Here is a 19,252-nt window from a genome sequence, read left to right on the forward strand (position 1 = left end):
GATATAAAAAAGAATTCGAAGTCCTTAATAAGAACCATTCTTCTATGTAGACTTCTTGTCCCGTGCTAGCATGCTCGCGACATTTTCGAGGGCATGGGCTTCGGAGATATCGATTCGGCGACCAGCGACAACTGGTCCGTCATCACTGATAGCCAGCTGCCCAGTTCGTTCTAGATGCAGTCTGATTCGGCTTTCAATGTATTCCTTCCGTTCGTCGTGCATTGTCTTGGTCTCCATTGGCTTGAGAGAACCTGGCAGGGCAGCCAGCTTCGGTCGAAGCTGGGCGAGTGTCGACTGCAAAGCAGGGAGTTGGGACAAAATGAAAGCGGTGTTGGTTGTCAGCGGGGCATGCTTCGCCTTCGATCCAGCATCAACGCCCACGCGGAGCTTGTGTGCTGCTGGGCTGGCTGTCAGGAAAGAAAGGTCGAGCTGGCTGGATTCCTTGGCTGTTTCACTGATATCGGTCTTGGAGGCATCGACGGTGGAAATGATTGATTTCAGCTGGGATATGACAGCGTCATTTCGCGCGCACTCGTCCTGCAAGGCCCGGTTGAGTTTCTTCGTTTCGAGGAGTTTCTTGCGTTGCGCTTGGATGGTTTCGGGGGTGGGAGCGTCCGGTGAATTGTCGAAGGAGAGGCCCTACAATCCAGAGTGTCAGTATCAGTCAGATCAGTATCCGAGGAACATCACCGTTCCCAACTCGTTGTCGCATACCTCGTAATGTTTGAGCTTCACCCACGAGAGCAGGTCCTCGGGGACGGTGAAGATGTTTCTCAGCACGTAGATCTCGAGCTTATCAAATGCTTTGTCGACATTGGCTTCAAGAAGTGTCTCCAACTGGTGCAATCCATTCTCAATCTCAAGTTTCGCTTCCGGGTAGACGATGTTTCCATCCTCGTCGGCCTCGTGAATGACCGTCCCGTTACTGTCGTGGGCAAACCCCAGCCGCTCTGGGGGAGTGTCAATCAGACCAGATTCAAGACTGGAGATCGCCTGGTAGATCAGGTTGTTGATTGAGTTGATAATATCGTCTATGAGAGACTGATGAAACCAATTAGCGTGCTATTCTCACTCGAAGGGGGTGGGTCACCCTGCGCATAGATGCGCCAGTCCGCAGCGGCGGGGGAGAACCACTCACCAAGGGGGTGTAGCTGAAATGCTCAGTGAGCAAAGAGGTCGCCGCATCATTCATCGCGAAAGAAAGAGGCCCTGGTCGGCCTTTGTGAAGGTGAAGGTGAATGTAAATGTGAGCTTGAACGTGAAACTGCCAGTGGGACACGCGCACGCGTTGCGGAGGAAAAAGATGGCGGGGACAAACAATTGCTGTCAACCAGCCCAGACCGCCTCGGGAGTTGCGTTGTTGTTGTTGCACTTCACAACATTCCAGAATTACTATTGTCCCCCTGTCACGACCGTGCTTCGATCTGTACCAGTGGTTGATGGTTATGGTCGCGGTTTAAAACTTGCAAGGTCATCCTCTCTACTCGTTTGTATGTTGACTCGAACTTCGCTGCCTGATGGTTGTACAAATCACCACTTGGACCGACTCGGCCACGCTACACCATACCGAGGAATTGGTGGCGATGGATGATAACTTGTTTAAATCGGTGTAGAAATTTCAATTCTGTCCAAATTCCCAGTCTTAAAGACTGCAGGTCCCAAGGATTGCCAGTGTGCTATGGGGACCAGCTTCAAGCTGCCCCAAGCGAGGGTATATAGTAGAGTGGATGCCACGATCCATGGGTAGTGTTACTACTCCTAGATACTACTTACCTATGCATCTCTGGATACTGTCTTGATAGGTACTGAATTCCTCCAGAATCAGCCTCCGTAAGGGTCCTCCGTTTACATATTCCAGGAATCCAAGTACCAATAGGTCAAGATGGTACAACCTCGCCTTCAAGTCCTGGTGATTGTCTCCCAGCGAAGCGCCTTCCTATCCAAAGCGCGAGAATCCCCTCAAGACCTCATCTCACCGGCCCTTCGCGTCTTAATGAAAAAACAACTCACAAAAGAGCCAGTTCCCTTATCCCAAACGAGACTCCTTGCCGTCCAGAATTGGAGAACGCGATCATTCCTCGTCTTTGACATCGCAAACGCAGACTACGATGTCATGCTGGGCCATCTCCCGGAACATAACCAGCTCCCCGTCGTAGTCGCTCATTTCAGCAAGAAAAAGACAGGATATATGGCGAACCCGGTTGTTTCACGACGAGTCAATCACGATGTCGGGATGCTGCATAATGCGAATGGATTCGAGGCTCTCCCGCCTTTCATCGAAGATCATACTTCAGGAAAACCCCCGGCATATCGGAACCCACGGGATATTACCATGCTGAAAGTCATATTCATCTAGCAAGGAGTTTGGGCGGACAATAACTGGAGGTCGAAAATCGAAAGTGGAAGTGGAAGTGATATTTCCAGAATGCTGTGTATGTGTGCTTTGGTATCTTAAACAAGAACCTCCCGAACGCCGTATTCCCAGTAACCCATCATCAAAAGTCCATTGTAAGCTGCGGCGCCATTTTTTCCAAGTCCTCTACCTGTATGTTCGGTTAGCATCAGGATACAAATACACGCCCGGTCCGTCGAGGGAACCGAGAAATAAGACCAACCTCCAAGAACCCATCACTGGCCCCTTTCCCCCCATTATCCGTCTCGGCCCTTTCATATGCCGCACGCGCAATAGCCTCTCGCACAAAGACATCCACATATTTCGCCACGATCGAATTCGCGTCCTTGGCAACCTTCGTCTTCTCGTTACTGAAATGCTGATGCAGTAATCGTGTAAGTAGCTTGGGCGGTATGGTCGGATCACTGGACGCCACGTCCTCGGTCGGATTATTCTCGATAATTTCTGCGAGTATAAAGTCCGGTTCCTGGGAGACGGAACGTTCGCGACTATGGACAGATGATTCCGAGCCGGAGCCTGAATCGGAGGCTGATTCGGGCGGGGACTGTGCGCGTTGGCGCTTTGCGGTGGATTTGGATTGAGCGGGTGTTTTGGATGAGGATGAAGTGGAGGAGGATTTCGCAGAGGGCTTGGTGACTTTGCTGGTTTTGGGTTTGGCCTTGGGCTTGGGCTTGGACGCGGTTGTTGATGGCCCCGCGCTGGGTGCGCGACTCGGTGGTTTGAAGGGGAGTCGGCGTTTCTTCTGCGCTGGGGGGTTCGCCCGCCATTTTCTTGGCTCAGTGGATCAGATACGATCCGATTCAAGGGTAGAGATGGAAATGGGAGGAGATTGAGGACAGTGCGGAGTAGATTCTCAAGTTCTCAAGCAGTCGCGCGGACGCGCGCTGTCAGGTGACCCACTCTTGGAAGTATAGAGCAGGTCATAACAGAGCAGAGCAGTTCAGGACAGATTTGGAGATGAATCACATCATTCATATAATATCTATGCGCAAAGATGCTAACTATGCCGACATTCACTGTTCAGGCCATCGAGATTGATTTGTTGACCCATTGAATTAAGCGAGAGCGAAAGCGAAACCCAGATTGATGCTATTGCTTTTCCAAAATAAAATAAATGTCCCGCTGTCAATTTGCCACGAGGCTTCACATCGACTGAAGATTTCAGTGCCTTGTGGACAATAACAAAATCAATAGTCAATGGACCTCTATGAGCTGAATTTTTAAGAACTGTCTGCGTTATTTCCAAGGTTCCTGCGATGAGACCATGTGTGTATACATTCCGAGGACGCAGTCGAGCGAGAAAAGGATTCCGGCTAATGTCTATGTATGCAACCCTTTTCAAGGTATCTTGGTGCCTAATCTATTGTCGTTCTTGATTCTCGAGCTCACGAGTACATACGGCCTCTTGAGGAAGGAAATCCTGTCCACCAAATTTTGTTTGTATCTACTCCGTAGATCACGTAGGATGAATATGGTCTAGAACCAACTCCTAGACCCAACATTCTTAGTATCATTTGCCGATGAATTCAGATTTTCTCAATAGCTTCCGGGTAGTGTAGACCTCCAGCTCGTCTGACCTCGTCAAGTACCTCCATCATCAGAAGAGTCTCATTCCAGGGCATAGTTTTATTCTCGACCTCCTTGTCTCTCAAACTTCTCCCTACTTCATCCGCCGCCCAGAACATTCCACGCCCTCCCCCGGGCTCACCAGGCGGCCCAAAGTTAATCACTTCGATATCACCTTGCTCTGTACCTTTTGCTCCGCTCATCTGGAGTCCTGATTTGGAATTGCCCGGCAGCTGAGGGATAATCCTGATTGTCTGCGGGCGCGAAGCTGGTCCACCCAACACCTGCAACTCCGCTTTCGAGCCTAAAATCCGAACGCACGGAACAGAATCTTGGCACTTGTTAGGATCCCAATCTGTTCGAAAGGATGTCGTCGCAATGCCGTGGGCTTTGTATTTCCCATGCGGCGGGGATGCAAGCTCCATAATCACAGTGCTGGTTTCGTCGACACCAGCAGCCGAATACAGAGACATCAGGCTCTGAACCTTGGGTTTCTGGCGAAGGTTGCTCGGCAATGTATGATAAAGGCATTGCAAAACCCAAGTGAGGCTATAAATGCCAATATTAAGGAGACAACCACCGGCAAGGTCCGCGTTGATGGATCGGTGACCCTCCGGCCAGGACTCGGGGTTTTCTCCGTAGGAGAGATCCGCATAGACCCTGATGATATCCCCAAGTTTATTCGACTCGATGTATTTCTGAATTGCAGTACTGATGGGTAAGAAGCGAAGCCAGTTATTTTCCATCACGAAAAGGTTCTCTTGTTTGGCCCTCTCGAGGATCTTGCGGGCCTGGGTAGCATTGATAGTCAAGACCTTTTCGCACAAAATCGATTTGTTGTGGTCCAAAGCCAGTAGGCAATTTTCGTAATGACTCGAGTGAGGTGTAGAAATATACACGACATCGATGTCGTCTCGGGAAAGAAGGGACTCGAAGCTCCCGTGAGCGATGCACTCTCTCTTCTCGGTTGGACAGACGAAGTCATCGATGAATTTGGCCGCGGTTTCTTTCCGAGTTGACGATGCCACACCGACCACCTTGTGAACAATATCGGCAGTACCGCGTAGACGAGGATCGATGAGCAAGTCAGTCACGAATCTACTAGCCATCCAACCCGTGGCTAGCAACAGTTAGACAAAGGCCCCGCCATATTCAGAGGGAAACACGGAAACACGAAGACTCACCTATGACACCCCATCTCACTTCCCACGGCTCCTGCATAGTGCTCCCAGTGTCTCTTAGTAAAATTTCTATGTTAGCTCTCAGGTGTGCAAGGCGGCATATTCGAAGACAGAAAATGGACAGCATTACCAGGGCGTTGCTTAGCCCAGGCGATCTAGCCATTGTAGAATTAATACGCAATGTCCCGTGTAAAAGGCCATGGCGTCGCTTCGGCTGAAGAAATGACCGTGGGCGAATAAATTCCCCTATATGTTATTATACGCATTTGTGAAGTTGGCAGGGAACTCATGATTTAGGACAGTATAGCGACTATGGCCTTTCTTTGCTGATTCATCTAGACGGGTCGAACTGCGCATAATTTTCCACGTCCATCTCTCATTTAACAGGTTGAGAATGAGCACCTGGAGATTCTGTGATATTTGAATGTATTTTTGGGTATCAACCGCTCTCAACGGCGAATAAATTAATTGACCCGGGCGACCCAGCAAGATCTGCAGGGGGTGCAAGGGGTCAAGTGGCGCAGGGGTTACAACAAAAATGCCCGAATAATGAATGATCGGCCAAATGAGGTGATAAACTTAGAGCCTTTCGAGGATTTGATGAACAGACCCTCTATTGGACAATCCGATCATTCTCCCTCCGGGTAGATAACAGTCATACTCAGTCCCAAGTCGTCAATAAGCTCCCTCGTGTCGTTCCAGGGAACCGCAAAAAGCCCCGAATTGAATCGACAAGAAAACAGTGCACCCGGCTGACCATCTCCCGTTTCCTCATTTGGCTGCTTGAGCATGACAAGCTGCATATCCAGATCTTCCAAGGCAGCGTAGGTACTGTTCAGAATTTGGTCGGGAGAGTCAACGCGGCTTCCGAATCCGCTGGATGTGAAGAGACAGATGATCCAATGCTTCTTTTTGCCATTATTGTAATCTTCCGGCTGAGGAGGAATGACTAGTGAGGTGCCCAGAGGTAGACGCACGGAGAGAGTTTCCTCGTCTTCGCTTTGCAGATCAACGATGTCATGGTGGACACTTTGCTGTTGATATTCTTCGCAGTGCTCTTTGTAGCACTGGTATGCAGTTGGATACTACACCCCCGTCGAGGTTAGCGAATTGGCCCTTGAGAAATGCTCACGGCGTATTTTAAACCAGCGCTCTGGGGAGAGCAGAGCATAACAGAACAGAACAGACCCACCTTCTGCTTGAAGACTTTGGCGATTCCAGCTCCCCATGAGCCCTGAATATTGCATGCATCTAATAATTGGATTAGCCAGGGAGTATTAAGAGCCGGAAGGCAAACTTACGGATCAAGCACGATCCTTCTGGCGCATCGAAGAGATCACCGCACAGCTCCGTCACTCTGCTCCCCTCTGCCATCGAGTCATCCGAGTGAGTACTCATTATAAATCTGGTTGCGAGACGAGGCGTAAGTGGAGATGGAGACAAAGTATTGAAATTGAGTAGACGCGAGGCGAAGATGAAAACGCGAGTTTAGCAGTGGAGCCGGTGTGGGGCGCGGGCATCACGAAGAGTTTATCAGGCGCGGGTCGGGTGGTTCTATAGGATACAGTAGAGTACTCAAATGTTCAATGGAAGACTTTTAAATTTGCATGTGGAAGAATAATTCGTCTCCCATCTCGCAAGTTCAATGGTTCGTAATTCCAACGCGAACAACATGATTGGATTCAATTCAAACAAGAACGAAAAAAAAGAACAAAAAAAACACCTGGGTCGTATTTCTCCTACAGTTCGTCTTCAAATCGAAGAACTCTGTCATCCTTTTTGGGTTTCGCAGCCTCCTTCTTTTCCACCTTGTCAAGACCATGTTGCTCGTCTTGCTCTTTCGAAGCACGTCCCAGACCACGGCGCATGAAATTCGATACGGACTTCTTCATTCCAAGTTGACGTCGTCGCTCGACGACAGCTATATCATCATCAACGGGCGCACTGTGAGGGGGTTGGGCAACGGTCGGAGATTTGAGAGAGCTAGCGAGAGGGGAAAGAGGGCCGCTAGTCCCGCCACTACTCGATTTGAAGTGTCGTCGCGAAATCGATTGGCCAAGCGTTTTCATAAAGCCAGGGTTGTCTTCCTGCTCCACCTTGGATAACTCACTTCCGACAATTGCTCCGTTCATCGCCAAGTTGTCTTGAGGTACCGGAATGAAAAGAATCACTCCGAGATCGGGGACAATGCCAAGTAACTCTTGCAACTCCTCGGTTAGCATGGTTGTGCTGCGTATATTGATGGTGGGTGCGATGACGGAAGGCAGGGCGTATATCTTGAGCTTGTAGGCCGGAAGTGAAATGTTGCCAAATGACAGAGGGGCTTCTGGGTGGATTGTCAGGCAGATCGCGGCCTCCGGGCGCTGGTAAATCAGAGCAAGGTGTCGAGAAAGATCCATCATCAAAACTGCAGGATTGGAGACCTAAATGGATTCAAATTGATGAGTGCGTGCTACACCAAACTGGAACAAAGTTAGGGCTTACCTTGGCACTGGTTGTGAGCTCCGCGACCACGACCGAGTCCTGAATGATGCGCTCTCTGGGTGAATTATGCGAGCCGCGACTGGAGAACGCTTCCTCATAGTAGGTCGACTTGGCTTCGGGTTTTTTGCGCATGAACACCTCTTCAATACTCCTCTCCAAAATGTGGGCATTCTTGCTTGGTCCATACCGAATGCTAGGGGCGAGATTCTCATTTGAGAACAGAGTCGGGGCCCTAGCAGGTCTCTCAGGCTTGATTTCCAGATCCGGAGATGAAGTCCGGGAAAATACTGAAGTACGGGCATCCTCCTCACAGGGGATATCTGTCTTGAGACGCGGCAATGATTGCTTTGTCGACGGCCTTGTCGATGGCTTTGTCGACTTGGGTATCTCGGGTGGTTCCATGATAGTTATCGATCGGGGGGTGGTACAGAATATAAAGGGGAATAAAACAGATGAAGGTGATGAAAGATGGAAATATGAAGAAACAAAGAACTTGAAGAGAAGAAGAAGATTGGAAGTTGACGTTGACGGTGAGATAAACATTAGCGGAACTGGCAGGAACGTTGAAGTAAAAGTGGTGGAGGGAAGGTACGACGGAAGCTTGCCCTAATTTTTTGACATCGACACAACATCAGCACATCTAAACAGCATACAACAGCATCAATATCTCACTACATTCATTCTATTTATACTTGAACTATACTCAGATAATGTCAAATGCGTGCAGACTTGCTTCACTGCAAAAACGCCAACTCGCTAAACGCTGAATTTCCGCTGTTGAAGATTTTGTCGATGCGCCGCCTTCTATCCCATACAATGTCACCATTCGCATGTCGAATGTAGAGTACACGATGCTGCGGGATAAATTCCTCGTCGGTGGATTCTTTCTTCCAGCTATCCATGGTCACCTCAAGTTGGCCCTCAAACCGATCGACAAACCCGATGATATAGTCATTGCGATCAAAGTTGGAGTCCCACGTTATTCGGTTGATGATGTCTATTATTTGGATCAGTATGCCATCCAATTGATCCCTGTAGAATATAGATGGAAGCATATAGGGATAGAGATAGGGATGGCTCTATGTTCTAGGGTCCAACACTACTGGAGAGAGCTTACCTCCTGCTGGCCGCAATCGATTTTCGCCAGATCGGGGCTCTGGGGATGGAGTCCGTTGTCGTTCGGGTTTCGTTGGCCGAGGACTGGTGGACCCTGCTCGGAATTGATTGGGGTTTTCACTGGGTTTCTCAACTCCCGTAGTTGGTGGGGACCCGGTGGGTTCAATCAACGACATGGTTTTTAAGAATGGCAAAACAAACGAGTATCAATATCTGGTCTGCCATTGTGAATCCGGGCCTGGCAGCTCTTATAACACCTAACTATCATTTGGATTACCGGCTAGCTGTCGCAAATTGCAGAATACGATTAAGCGTCTCGGGAAGTTCTCTCGATCCCTTCGATGACTCCCCGATGACTCAACTTCGCGACAGGCTTGGAGGCGCAGCTCGATGAGTCACCCGGAAAATGATGCCAACGGATACCACGCTAACAAATAAAGAAAAAACCAATCAACTCCGAATCGTATATAGGTTTTGAGCAAAAATTGAAAATAGAAGGAAAGGAACTTAACTCCAAAAAAGAAATTTTGCTCCAGACGAGAACATGATAGACTCCGATAGGGGGAATCGAACCCCCCGGCTGCCGTGTGAGAGACGGCGATGTTAGCCACTACACCATATCGGATAGAAATAGATGAAACAGGAGCTCCGATAGGGGGAATCGAACCCCCGGCTGCCGTGTGAGAGACGGCGATGTTAGCCACTACACCATATCGGACTGTTGGTTGAAGTCAGGCTCGATATTTGCCATGATGTTTCGGAATCATCATTTCTGTCGTCCCTAGCATACATGTGCGTGGTTGTATAAAGTCTGCCCCAACAAAATCAATAACAATTCCAGCATCTAGTTGTAGATCAAGGTTCAAGTTGGATAAACAGAAGCTGTAGGCTCTGAGTCCTTGGTACTTAGGCAGTGATATGACATATAAGCCTTTCAGGGGACGATACAATTTCGTTTTGGGACCTCGGGATACAAGCCCTGGAGAAATATATTCCTACAAAAGATAATATTAGAACTTGAACGTTCAATAGTTTCGAGTTGCCAGTGGACTTCAGGTTACAGAGCGACCTGGCTTACCCTTTCTTTTGTGCGCAATTTCTTTTAATTATGAAAAATCAAGGGAAAGGGGGCTTGCCGATTTCCCTGTGGCAATGGATAGAGATCCGAGGCGAGATGGGCGTTGGATGAAAATCAGGAAAATATGAGAAAACTCAAAAGCATGCGAAGCCCTCGAGTATTTATGCCTCGGAATAATTGTTTCCAACCCTAAGTCCCTTTCTGCTATATGTTTCACAGCCGAGATTTAATCATCAAGTTACCGGCGTTACGTGGAGCCTTGGATATGAAGTATACGCCGCTAGGAGACCAAGGCATCTGCCATTCGGCAGTAATTTCATGTGGGGCTACAATATTAAATATTCAACGCTATCAATTCGCAATTGAGGAATCTTCCAGAGGTGTAACGAACTGGTGTTGTTACCATTCGTGGATGCCTTATGCCTACGGCACCACTCTAGGCATCCACGCCATACACCTGTGTATCTAGCCTTCTATCCTAGCTTCCTTCCTTCTTATTCTCCTCAAGCTATTACTTTAGTCGAACCGCTACTGCTTCCTTTGCTTCGTATGCTACGCCGTACGTTGATCTCTGTGAGTATCTGAGCATCCTCACAAGAGGTGATGTTGGCTTAGCGGTGCTGGAAGCTGCATTTGGCGCTTATTTGCTAGTTGTGAGTGGCCGTACACAGCGTCGGGCGCGAACTAAAACATGAGGTGATCAGCGAAGTCTCCATTATTATGCCAGGTAATAGCCAAATGATACTGGTTGTAATAGAAGCCTGGTCAATAAGAATCGAGTGCATTCAATACGCGATACTAAGTCTAGAAAAGAGAGAAAATGATGAGCCGCCCTAGTTCCGAATAAGCAGTAGCTTCAGATCCGAGTTCAACACTGCGAGCGGCCTCACAGCCCAATCTTATTTCCAAGTCAGCGTCAGCTACACCTTGCGAACTATTCGGCTCACCTGATCGACATCTCTTTCGAAACTCTTGGTGAAGTAGCCTAAGTATTAAGATTTTCAGAATACGAGCTCTGAACTCCTAACCTCCAATCGTCATGGACCGGCGGGATTCCCAGTAAGTGGCCTGCCTATGAACTCGTGAGAATATATTGATTATTCTAGATGCCCTTATGTGGCCGGCAATACGATCAAACTATACCTCAAAATAAAAGGCGAAGAGTTAGCGACCGATGCCGAAGTCATCAGATTATTCGAACCATTCACCCTCTCATCCGCGATGGTCGTGCGCATAGCCTGTTCTTCTTTGGCAAGGGAAGGAGATATGGTGTTGAAGCTTTTTGACCGACAATTTGCGACGCAACTCCAGGAAGATGAGAAACTTCGCCCTTGGACTTCGGATATTGAGAGGGGATATCATCAATTCGTCCTTGACGGCGGTGCGTCTGATTTCATCACTGAGCTCAAAAACAACGGCGAGATAGCCCATCAAGGCGAAACATGGAATACATGCCAAGATGAAGACTACCTTCATGATCATTTATCCGATCTCTATGAAACGGAGGCTCAGATATATGATGCCTTGAGGGATCTACAAGGACATGATGTTCCTCAACCTGTTCCCTGCGTCAAAATGCCCGGATTTAGCTTGACAGACCCAAAGCCAGTCAGCGAGCTCATTGGCGTTTCTGGAATTCTTTTACAGTACATTGATGGCTTTCCTCTAACCGATATCTCCCATTACACTCAAAGGGAACAGTGGCAGAGTATTTGCGAAGAAGCTATTCAAATACTTCATCGGATAGGCGATCGAGGGGTATTAAACGAGGATGTCCAAACGCGAAGTTTTATCGTGCAGAAGGATAAAGCGTGTTCGGAAAAGGGATACAAGGTTTTCATGATTGACTTTGCCCTCTGCAACTTTCGCAAGGATTATGCAGACGACAATAACTGGAGTGAGTCGAAGGCAATACAGGACGAAGAGGGGGCAATTGGGCTTATCATGCAAGACCGCTTAGAGGGTGGATTTGTCTACAGTCGATCTAACCGATACAAGAAGCCGGCTCATTATTACGAATGAAGCAATACTAGCTGCGAACGAGCATATCGTTCGGCTCTGATCCCATAGAAGCACTCTTTATTGAATGCTCACATTTAGCAAACCATCTTTATAATCATCACACTTTTAAATTCTTCATTCTGATTTATCACCGCGAAACGTATCCTTGCAAGGGAATCCCCGGGCCCAATGACCATGACCTTCTTGGATCTTAAAAGCAACGTTCAGTAAGCGTTGTGCTGATGTGACTGCACTTTGAGAAATTCATCTTATTTGTATAAGTCCTATTGAAGTTCACTTTTCGTGCAGTCATGGCTAGTTTCTCCTTGGAAATCAATTCTACGGTCTTTAGGATTTAATAGACCTGACTTTGGTTCACCGCAATTCCAATAAATGCCGCTCTATTCGTTGCTATTAGACTGCAGCATGACTGCTAATTCTGTTAGATGGATAGGCAGAACCGCGTTAAAAAGTTTATCACCTAGCTGCAGCTATACCGCAGCCTAATTCAGGCCAAAGGAGCCAAAGCCAAGGGGGCTAGGGGGGCCAAGGGGGCCAAGGGGGCCAAAGGGGCTAGAGGGGGGCCAAGTTGAACAACGCCGAAAATATGCCAAACTTAAAGTGGGTTCTATAAAAGACCGATTTTCGGGCTACTTTGAAACCGGAAAAGCAACTCTCGGCGAGGCAATCAATATCGGAAGTGGAGATTCATCTGGACTTCCTCAAATGCCAGTGGCTATTAATCTAGGCCCCCAAACTATACTCGATTGCTCACAGGCTCACAATGGACCCGCCTAAAAGGATGCCCTGGGCCCCCAGGTGGCATAATGTATTACACAGGAAGAGATATAAATAGGCCATTCCCGTAGCTTTTTTACGTCTACAAACAATCTTCTATCTTGTGTCTGTCTACCCAGGAAAGTTTCCGACTCCTCAACAACCATAATGCGCTTTGAACTTTTCTTCTTTCTTGCTACAAGCACCGCCTGGTCGATAGAGGGATTCCAAGGCGATGCTTCAGGTTTCAACAACGGCTGCAAGGGGTTTTCGCCGATGCTTCAGGCGGATACATCCCCTACCCCTCCTGATATCTGTCAGCAAATGAAGAACGGGGACACAGATCTCGGTCTTACCTCTGTCCAGATTGATTTCAATGATGCTGGTCTCCGAATGCAAGTCTTTGACAATGACATTTGTAGCGAAAATGTAGGACGCGTTCTCTATGATAGTAACGACGGTCCTTTGCATGATGGGTGCATCGTTGGTCATGCTAGGTCATGGTGGGTGTATTAGGTACTGAATAGTAAGTTATGTCAATAACCCGTCTCTGTCTCCTACTCTACAAAGGTCTAACCGGACACAAATATAGATGCCACCATTTGAAGAACCTTCAAGACCTCCTATATCCCTGAGCCGTAAGACTCAAGGGCTTCATTACCTATAACTTGAAAGCAATGTATGACAAATCCATTAGACATTAGAAATGGAGTAACTAGAAGACTGAGAAGGCTACTGCTTCCTCATTGTGAAAGAAATCCCCTGTAAACGTAACCAGAAACATCAAAAAGCGCCCCAAGCCGAGAAACCGACTGGATCCAACTTGAATCCTGCGGGCCCTGCTTAGACCTGTGCATTGCGATAGAGCTGTGATATTGTATGGCGAAGTTATAGGATAGGGCAGGATCAGGGCTCAATTTCTAACGAGAACCTGAATGACTGAACAGGAAAATTGATGATGTAGTTGAGGCCTCTGTCCTTTCAAGTCTCCTTGTGCTTTTTCTGTTCAAAATTTCCACGGCTGAGACTGGTCAGAGTGACCTCAGCATGCGCCGAATGACAATGGGCGCCGCTGAAAACTCGTCGGTAGCGTCTTTGCCCACGGAAGTTTGTAGAAGATCTGGACCACCAGGTTGCGCCACGATGAAAAAGATATCATACGCAGTTCCATTGATGCAGATCAGACGGTGGCCTTGCCTGAATTTATCCACGTACTCCTTTCAGTCCATACTGGGTAGTTGGTTGAGATTAGGGGGTCTTTTCAGCTGTTTATTTGATCCCTTTTGTCGAGAAGAGCTTGCTCAATTTCCGCAGAGCTTGTTATCACTGGACCCCATGCCAGGCCGAGCTTTATACACCACCCGATGAAGGTTTGCGACCAATCGAACTTAAACCTCTATATGTCACACCTGTAGTCTATTGGAAATGTATGGTGGAAATTGTGATCGCTCTCCCCGCCTGTGAACAAAGAGATAAGTGGGATATTTGTCGCTGTGCCCCCATGACGGCGAGGAGATATTGCAGACCATTTATCAGTCTCAAGGAGGGAAGCTCATTGTGATACGCAGTCGAATATGTACATCAGCGCGCGAATCATCGAAATGATGCGATACTCCCCTCCCAGTTAGTATTAGCCTTCTTACTATCCTGTGCACGCTCAGCTTACCCTGATTGCCAAGATCTTAAATGGGCAGCTGAACTGTGGGGAACTGTGGGGCGATTATAAAGCTGACGAGAGCCTGAAAATTTGGCACCCAAACACCCTCTTGGCGATCTACAGTAATATGGAAAACATTATATGTAATAGATTTGCTCGCCCGATTCCAAGCTCGTGTAATATCGTCACAGGATGTCGCCAGAAATTGCCAATCTTTAAAACCGCATGGCTGCATGATTTCTTTTTCCAATCTGACTTGCAGAAATCCCGTCCCTGCCGCCATACCCCACTCATCTCCCAGCCAAGGACCTAGAAAGGAATAATATGCGTCAATCTTGTTACTCAATGTCGCCTGGTTCTTAACAATCCCCACCTAAAGGGTTGAGTGACGAACCCGATCTCCAGGGTTTTCGAAATGGGGCTTCCGAATGGCTCCGCAGAGTGATTATACAGCTGGGCTCGCACAAGTACTTATAAGTAGCAAACACCGCGGGTTTCTACAATTCAAATCGATCTCTTCCAATCTCTTCTTGCTCAAAATGCAGCTATTCACTCTCAGCACCTTATTGACCCTCGCCGCCTCGGCAGTGGCCGTTCCCCATGCCCGGGGAACTGGAGATGTAAGCCCCTCCCCCAATCTTCTTCCCTACGCCAGAGGCTAATAGACATATAGTTCCAGTTTCCGGCTCGCTGCTACCCAGACCCTTGCGCTGGTATCGTCTCCCAAAACAAAACCTATGTCTGCGGCGACCCACGACTAGGTCCAGTCCACGCACCGAAGAAATTCCCCCTGAACAACCAACTGCGCACCTACACCCGACTCGGTGCCCTCTGCCCAGCAGAGTTCCTTACGAAATGGGCCGGCTCAACAAACGCCAGCGATTCATACGAGTACCCGCCATCCAACGGCTATGTCGAAAACACAGCTGGCAAGGCAATCATCGGCAACGCAACTCTTCCCGTCGGACAAAAGGTTGATCGATTCGGATCTGAGTATGGATCATTCCTTGCGCCTCTGGGTGCGCCATATATCGAGCGTTCGCTGCCGCCGAGCAATCTGATTACTTATGATGGAGATTATCCGTTCAATTATCATGTCTATCAAGTGGCGAAGAGCTTCGTTGTTGGTTTGGGCCCTATTGCGCCTTGGTTTGAGCAGCCCGGCATGGGAACTCAATTTGTTACGTATACTAATGTCATGGGATTGCTGGAAAGGGGTTATCTCAAGAGGCTCAACCCCGAGGAATATGACGAGGCAGTTGAATACTCAGATGGATACACGCCTGGTCCATCTAACTAGTTATACTCTCGCATTTTTGGTGCATCAGCAAAACTGAATTACTTGAAAAATGAACCTTTTTTCTTGGGCTACCATACTTTCTGCGCCTAACATAATATCGGTGCTATTAAAGATACAGACGATGAGTGCAAACCTCTGAAATATCCTACTACTTTTAGGAGCTAGAAGAAGTTTCGAGCCACCTGGAGAGATCGTCAAGAAATTTATGAGGAGCCACCGATGTATACCGAAATTGAATAGGTTCAAGGGACTACGGGAAAGATATCCTATGTGATCTTTTTTTTCTATTTGTTGAATGCCGCACATCAGATAATCGTTATCCATCTACCGCATGCCACAAGTTGATACGTTGGCTTGTGTTTCTAATCGAGTGAAAATACAAAGTCAATTGTCTCGGCAAGGATCATTAGAAGGTCCACTGCATTACAATTGGAATCGAGGATCAAATCGCTATCCGATCGCTTGTTCTTCTCAGACCAGGTAAACCTCGGCCTTTCCCCTGTTGTGAGCTTCAACCAGGGCTATCGAGAGCGGGTAGTGCCTAGTGTGATAATGGCAATGCGATCGATCAGCCACCCTTCTAGATCTCGAATCGATAAAAAGTTCGATGATAATAGGGGACCTGCTAGTAGTGAAATACTCTCTGCACGTATTTAACAGTCACGCGACTTGCAGACCTCAAGTGTTTTTTGCTGTGGAAAGATCACACTCCATTGTCGCATCAAAGACAACTGGTCTCCGAGCCTCCGAGCAGCGTAGAGCTGAGCCAGGTGATGCATGCATGCATACGGAGTAGCAGAAATCGATTCTGCGGCTGATATAAACCATCATAAAACGGCTTGCAAAATAAGCAAGATATATGGCAAGCAAAAGCAAAAGCAGACGATCATTTGGGCAATAGGCGAGCACGCGGGCTAATGATCTTGAAGCTTCTGCTGGCTTGATAAATAAACCACGATGACCACATGAATGACAAGAACATGAAACTGCCAAAGGTCAAGCTGAAGATAGCAGTCTGTGAAATTGAAGTTAGCTTGACTGTCCCTTGGTTGGAACTATATAAGAGGTTGCCATAAACACTCACCTTTCGTTCATCAGTGTCGCTGTTGACTGGTGCAATAAATGGCCTCGAAATCAGCACTACTATCGCCACCAGGTACCCTACCCACGACCAAGCCATCAGCATCATAGGGCACTGCCAAGTCAGAATCATACTCGGATTAATTCCCCTTTGTCCCAGGAGATTGTCGATGTCCTTTACCACGGGCGCGTTCATGTCGCTGGCTCCAGTCTCAAGCCTGAAGATCACAGACCACGAACTGCGCGAATCAAGAAATTGTGCTCGAGCAGTTTGGTACACGTTATGCTTTGTGGCATCATCTAACTCATCGGCAATATCCTCAGTCTTGTAGGGGCACATTTTGTGGAAGAACATAATGTGCTGGGAGCCTGTGACAAGAGCTCCTATGGTAAAGAAGAGGGATGCGTATAGCAGTGCAGGGGCTGCCCATGGCGCGCCATCGAGTCGAGGCCAGGAAAATGTCGCGACTGTGAGACCGGCATTGATAGTTGCCTTTTGGAGACCGAGCTGTCAGTTAAAGATGAACGAAGGATCGTGACTCGGAGTTTCATAGAGCGACCAAAGCCAGACTAGGCGTAGGCTGTAACAGAAAGTAGAAACTTACAGCAAATCCGATATATTTGAGTTCTGCGGCCTTTCCCAGTGCAAAGTCTTGCACGCATTGACTCAACTCAATCAAGTCATTTTGTGGTCCGGCTATGCGTGCCAGTGGCTCGAGTGTGTATCTCACAAACGTTGCGTAGTATGGCCAAGTGAAAAGATAGAGTACAAAATAGAGCACACGACTGAGTCGAATCATCTTGATTATTCGGAGTGAATGTGGAAAGAGTGATGAATCGAAGTCTGAGTGAGTAATGGCGACTCATCTCACCCTTTTAAAACCAATTTTTGAATATCTGCCTGGGATAAAGTACATAAATAGTCAATTACAGGAGTTCACTGCCTTGAGTGCCTTGCTCTAACAGCTCCACCCAAGCACGATTCTAAAGTTGCTTGGTGGTGTGCGCAACTTCTTGATTGGCTACTTCGTAATTGACATGCCATCTGCCCGGTGTTTTGCCGATCAGTCTATTTATGTCCGAGCTCACGCACGCTTATGCACACAGCCCACGGGGGCGATGAGGCCTTGCCAACCAATAAAACCTTGAGCGGATTCATTTGGCCCCCATGAACCCCTACTGACCCACAAGGCGAGGCATGTTTCCCTTGGCCTAAAGATCTCTGCCTGATTATAGAACAGGGTTATGGCTCTATTGTGAAGAAGTTAAAAGGGCATGCTACAAGCCTCCAAGGTATCCTGAATCATTGCCATCATTCAAAGTTGTCTATTTCGACTCGAAAACATTACAATGTTACATCTTCCTTCATCATCGGGGGGTGGCCGAAGGTCTCGCCAACAGCCTGAACAGGCCCAAATAATCGAGACAAACGCTGCTCGTTGCGAGCGCCCAATCATTTGGAGATGCCGATGGCTCGATGGATGGGCCGGGGTATATACACAATCCAACCATATCCTGAATCGAGGAATCGGGGTCACTAAATATGGCGCCCCGGAAGAAATACAGATGCACTGGGCACTGAAAATCGGCCCTTATCTTTATGAGCTACAGACCGACGAGAACTTGGAAATAACTTGGCGTTATGTGGATGAGACCAGGTGGGAATCTTGGAAGTCTGCCAACCCAGACAGACTCGTCGGAGAAACAACAGCAACAGATGCTGAGCTAGCAAGCATGTGTAAGTTGAGTTGCGCCTCCGGGAATTAAAAGTCCACAGCTTTGGATATACGGAGCTAACAGACCTAGCCGAGGGAGTCGTTTCACTCATGAAAACCGCCGATCCGACATCGTCCTCCCCGAGGGCAAAATATAACGTTATTCGAAACAACTGCCACACATTCGCACTCGGCCTTTTACAGGCTGCTCTTAGCTCCGATGTTGGGGAAGTCAGCTCGCCAAATTCACGCGCACTTGCGGGTTTGACTAAAATGGTCGCTGTTTCAAGCGACCATAGCGTAACCGAAGTATACAAATCCCCCACTGCATGGGCACGAGCGGTCAAAGACATGTGGACGGGCCAGCTTCGGAAAAGGCACTTTGAAGGTTTATTACCTGACTACGAAAGTGGCGCTGTTATGGAGGAAAAGTATCGACAACGAGGATTGATATACTAAGGGACCCAGGAATGTAAAACGCACCGCCATGGGTTCGTATTGTTTAAGAGTGATGACGTTTTTTAACTCTGCATTTGTTTTTATGTGAGAGAGATAGAGGCTTGTGGATGTATCAGAGTTGATTTATCAATAGTTAAATAAACTGAGTTTGCCAATGCGAAGCATAATTTCTTAACAAGGCCAAAGCGACTGATGTAAGCTCAATTGTCAACATATTTCATGGTTCTATGTTAGACCTAGTTTGTATCTCTTTTCACTCAAAGCTGGAGGTTTTGGTGGAGGAAACGAAGGAAACGAAGGAGGAGGAGGAGGAGGAGAACCTCAGAGAGATGTAAAAGCATTGGATATTGTTAGGCTCAGATTATCAATTGAATACTAGTAGTCTATCGTACGATCGCGCATTGATGAAAAGAACTAAAGAGAGA

The 19,252-nt window shown here is 47.9% G+C and overlaps 12 protein-coding genes across 12 annotated transcripts; 5 read left to right on the forward strand and 7 right to left on the reverse strand.

Annotated features, from left to right (window-relative positions):
- Window positions 1-42: 42 nt before the first annotated feature.
- Window positions 43-1,192, reverse strand: N7481_001775 (MIND complex subunit MTW1; the record flags this gene model as incomplete). The annotated part of the gene is made up of 3 exons (XM_057260994.1): window positions 43-639; window positions 715-1,041; window positions 1,139-1,192. The coding sequence occupies 3 exons, from the start codon at window positions 1,190-1,192 to the stop codon at window positions 43-45; spliced, it is 978 nt and encodes a 325-aa protein (XP_057125926.1).
- Window positions 1,193-1,882: 690 nt separating this feature from the next.
- Window positions 1,883-2,356, forward strand: N7481_001776 (uncharacterized protein; the record flags this gene model as incomplete). The annotated part of the gene is made up of 1 exon (XM_057260995.1): window positions 1,883-2,356. The coding sequence occupies one exon, from the start codon at window positions 1,883-1,885 to the stop codon at window positions 2,354-2,356; it is 474 nt and encodes a 157-aa protein (XP_057125927.1).
- Window positions 2,357-2,495: 139 nt separating this feature from the next.
- Window positions 2,496-3,464, reverse strand: N7481_001777 (CENP-X/MHF2 family protein; the record flags this gene model as incomplete). The annotated part of the gene is made up of 3 exons (XM_057260996.1): window positions 2,496-2,543; window positions 2,616-3,160; window positions 3,431-3,464. The coding sequence occupies 3 exons, from the start codon at window positions 3,462-3,464 to the stop codon at window positions 2,496-2,498; spliced, it is 627 nt and encodes a 208-aa protein (XP_057125928.1).
- Window positions 3,465-3,939: 475 nt separating this feature from the next.
- Window positions 3,940-5,200, reverse strand: N7481_001778 (Gfo/Idh/MocA family protein; the record flags this gene model as incomplete). The annotated part of the gene is made up of 2 exons (XM_057260997.1): window positions 3,940-5,099; window positions 5,164-5,200. The coding sequence occupies 2 exons, from the start codon at window positions 5,198-5,200 to the stop codon at window positions 3,940-3,942; spliced, it is 1,197 nt and encodes a 398-aa protein (XP_057125929.1).
- A 589-nt stretch (window positions 5,201-5,789) lies between these two features.
- Window positions 5,790-6,558, reverse strand: N7481_001779 (Appr-1-p processing; the record flags this gene model as incomplete). The annotated part of the gene is made up of 3 exons (XM_057260998.1): window positions 5,790-6,245; window positions 6,353-6,411; window positions 6,462-6,558. The coding sequence occupies 3 exons, from the start codon at window positions 6,556-6,558 to the stop codon at window positions 5,790-5,792; spliced, it is 612 nt and encodes a 203-aa protein (XP_057125930.1).
- Window positions 6,559-6,899: 341 nt separating this feature from the next.
- Window positions 6,900-8,046, reverse strand: N7481_001780 (MIF domain protein; the record flags this gene model as incomplete). The annotated part of the gene is made up of 2 exons (XM_057260999.1): window positions 6,900-7,583; window positions 7,645-8,046. The coding sequence occupies 2 exons, from the start codon at window positions 8,044-8,046 to the stop codon at window positions 6,900-6,902; spliced, it is 1,086 nt and encodes a 361-aa protein (XP_057125931.1).
- A 332-nt stretch (window positions 8,047-8,378) lies between these two features.
- On the reverse strand, window positions 8,379-8,936 carry N7481_001781 (DUF504 domain-containing protein; the record flags this gene model as incomplete). Its single annotated transcript, XM_057261000.1, has 2 exons — window positions 8,379-8,641; window positions 8,762-8,936. The coding sequence occupies 2 exons, from the start codon at window positions 8,934-8,936 to the stop codon at window positions 8,379-8,381; spliced, it is 438 nt and encodes a 145-aa protein (XP_057125932.1).
- Window positions 8,937-10,877: 1,941 nt separating this feature from the next.
- Window positions 10,878-11,860, forward strand: N7481_001782 (uncharacterized protein; the record flags this gene model as incomplete). The annotated part of the gene is made up of 2 exons (XM_057261001.1): window positions 10,878-10,897; window positions 10,945-11,860. 2 exons carry the CDS (start codon window positions 10,878-10,880, stop codon window positions 11,858-11,860), a joined length of 936 nt encoding a protein of 311 aa, XP_057125933.1.
- A 924-nt stretch (window positions 11,861-12,784) lies between these two features.
- On the forward strand, window positions 12,785-13,132 carry N7481_001783 (uncharacterized protein; the record flags this gene model as incomplete). Its single annotated transcript, XM_057261002.1, has 1 exon — window positions 12,785-13,132. The coding sequence occupies one exon, from the start codon at window positions 12,785-12,787 to the stop codon at window positions 13,130-13,132; it is 348 nt and encodes a 115-aa protein (XP_057125934.1).
- A 1,680-nt stretch (window positions 13,133-14,812) lies between these two features.
- On the forward strand, window positions 14,813-15,573 carry N7481_001784 (TNT domain-containing protein; the record flags this gene model as incomplete). Its single annotated transcript, XM_057261003.1, has 2 exons — window positions 14,813-14,893; window positions 14,947-15,573. The coding sequence occupies 2 exons, from the start codon at window positions 14,813-14,815 to the stop codon at window positions 15,571-15,573; spliced, it is 708 nt and encodes a 235-aa protein (XP_057125935.1).
- An 886-nt stretch (window positions 15,574-16,459) lies between these two features.
- N7481_001785 (uncharacterized protein) lies at window positions 16,460-16,993 on the reverse strand (the record flags this gene model as incomplete). The annotated part of the gene is made up of 2 exons (XM_057261004.1): window positions 16,460-16,588; window positions 16,658-16,993. The coding sequence occupies 2 exons, from the start codon at window positions 16,991-16,993 to the stop codon at window positions 16,460-16,462; spliced, it is 465 nt and encodes a 154-aa protein (XP_057125936.1).
- Window positions 16,994-18,003: 1,010 nt separating this feature from the next.
- N7481_001786 (uncharacterized protein) lies at window positions 18,004-18,827 on the forward strand (the record flags this gene model as incomplete). The annotated part of the gene is made up of 2 exons (XM_057261005.1): window positions 18,004-18,391; window positions 18,454-18,827. The coding sequence occupies 2 exons, from the start codon at window positions 18,004-18,006 to the stop codon at window positions 18,825-18,827; spliced, it is 762 nt and encodes a 253-aa protein (XP_057125937.1).
- Between the last annotated feature and the right edge of the window lie 425 nt (window positions 18,828-19,252).

The sequence above is a fragment of the Penicillium waksmanii genome (genome assembly GCF_028829765.1).
Source record: "Penicillium waksmanii strain IBT 27052 chromosome Unknown utg000002l:1.0-3326099.0:1.0-3328782.0, whole genome shotgun sequence".
Taxonomy (NCBI): domain Eukaryota; kingdom Fungi; phylum Ascomycota; class Eurotiomycetes; order Eurotiales; family Aspergillaceae; genus Penicillium; species Penicillium waksmanii.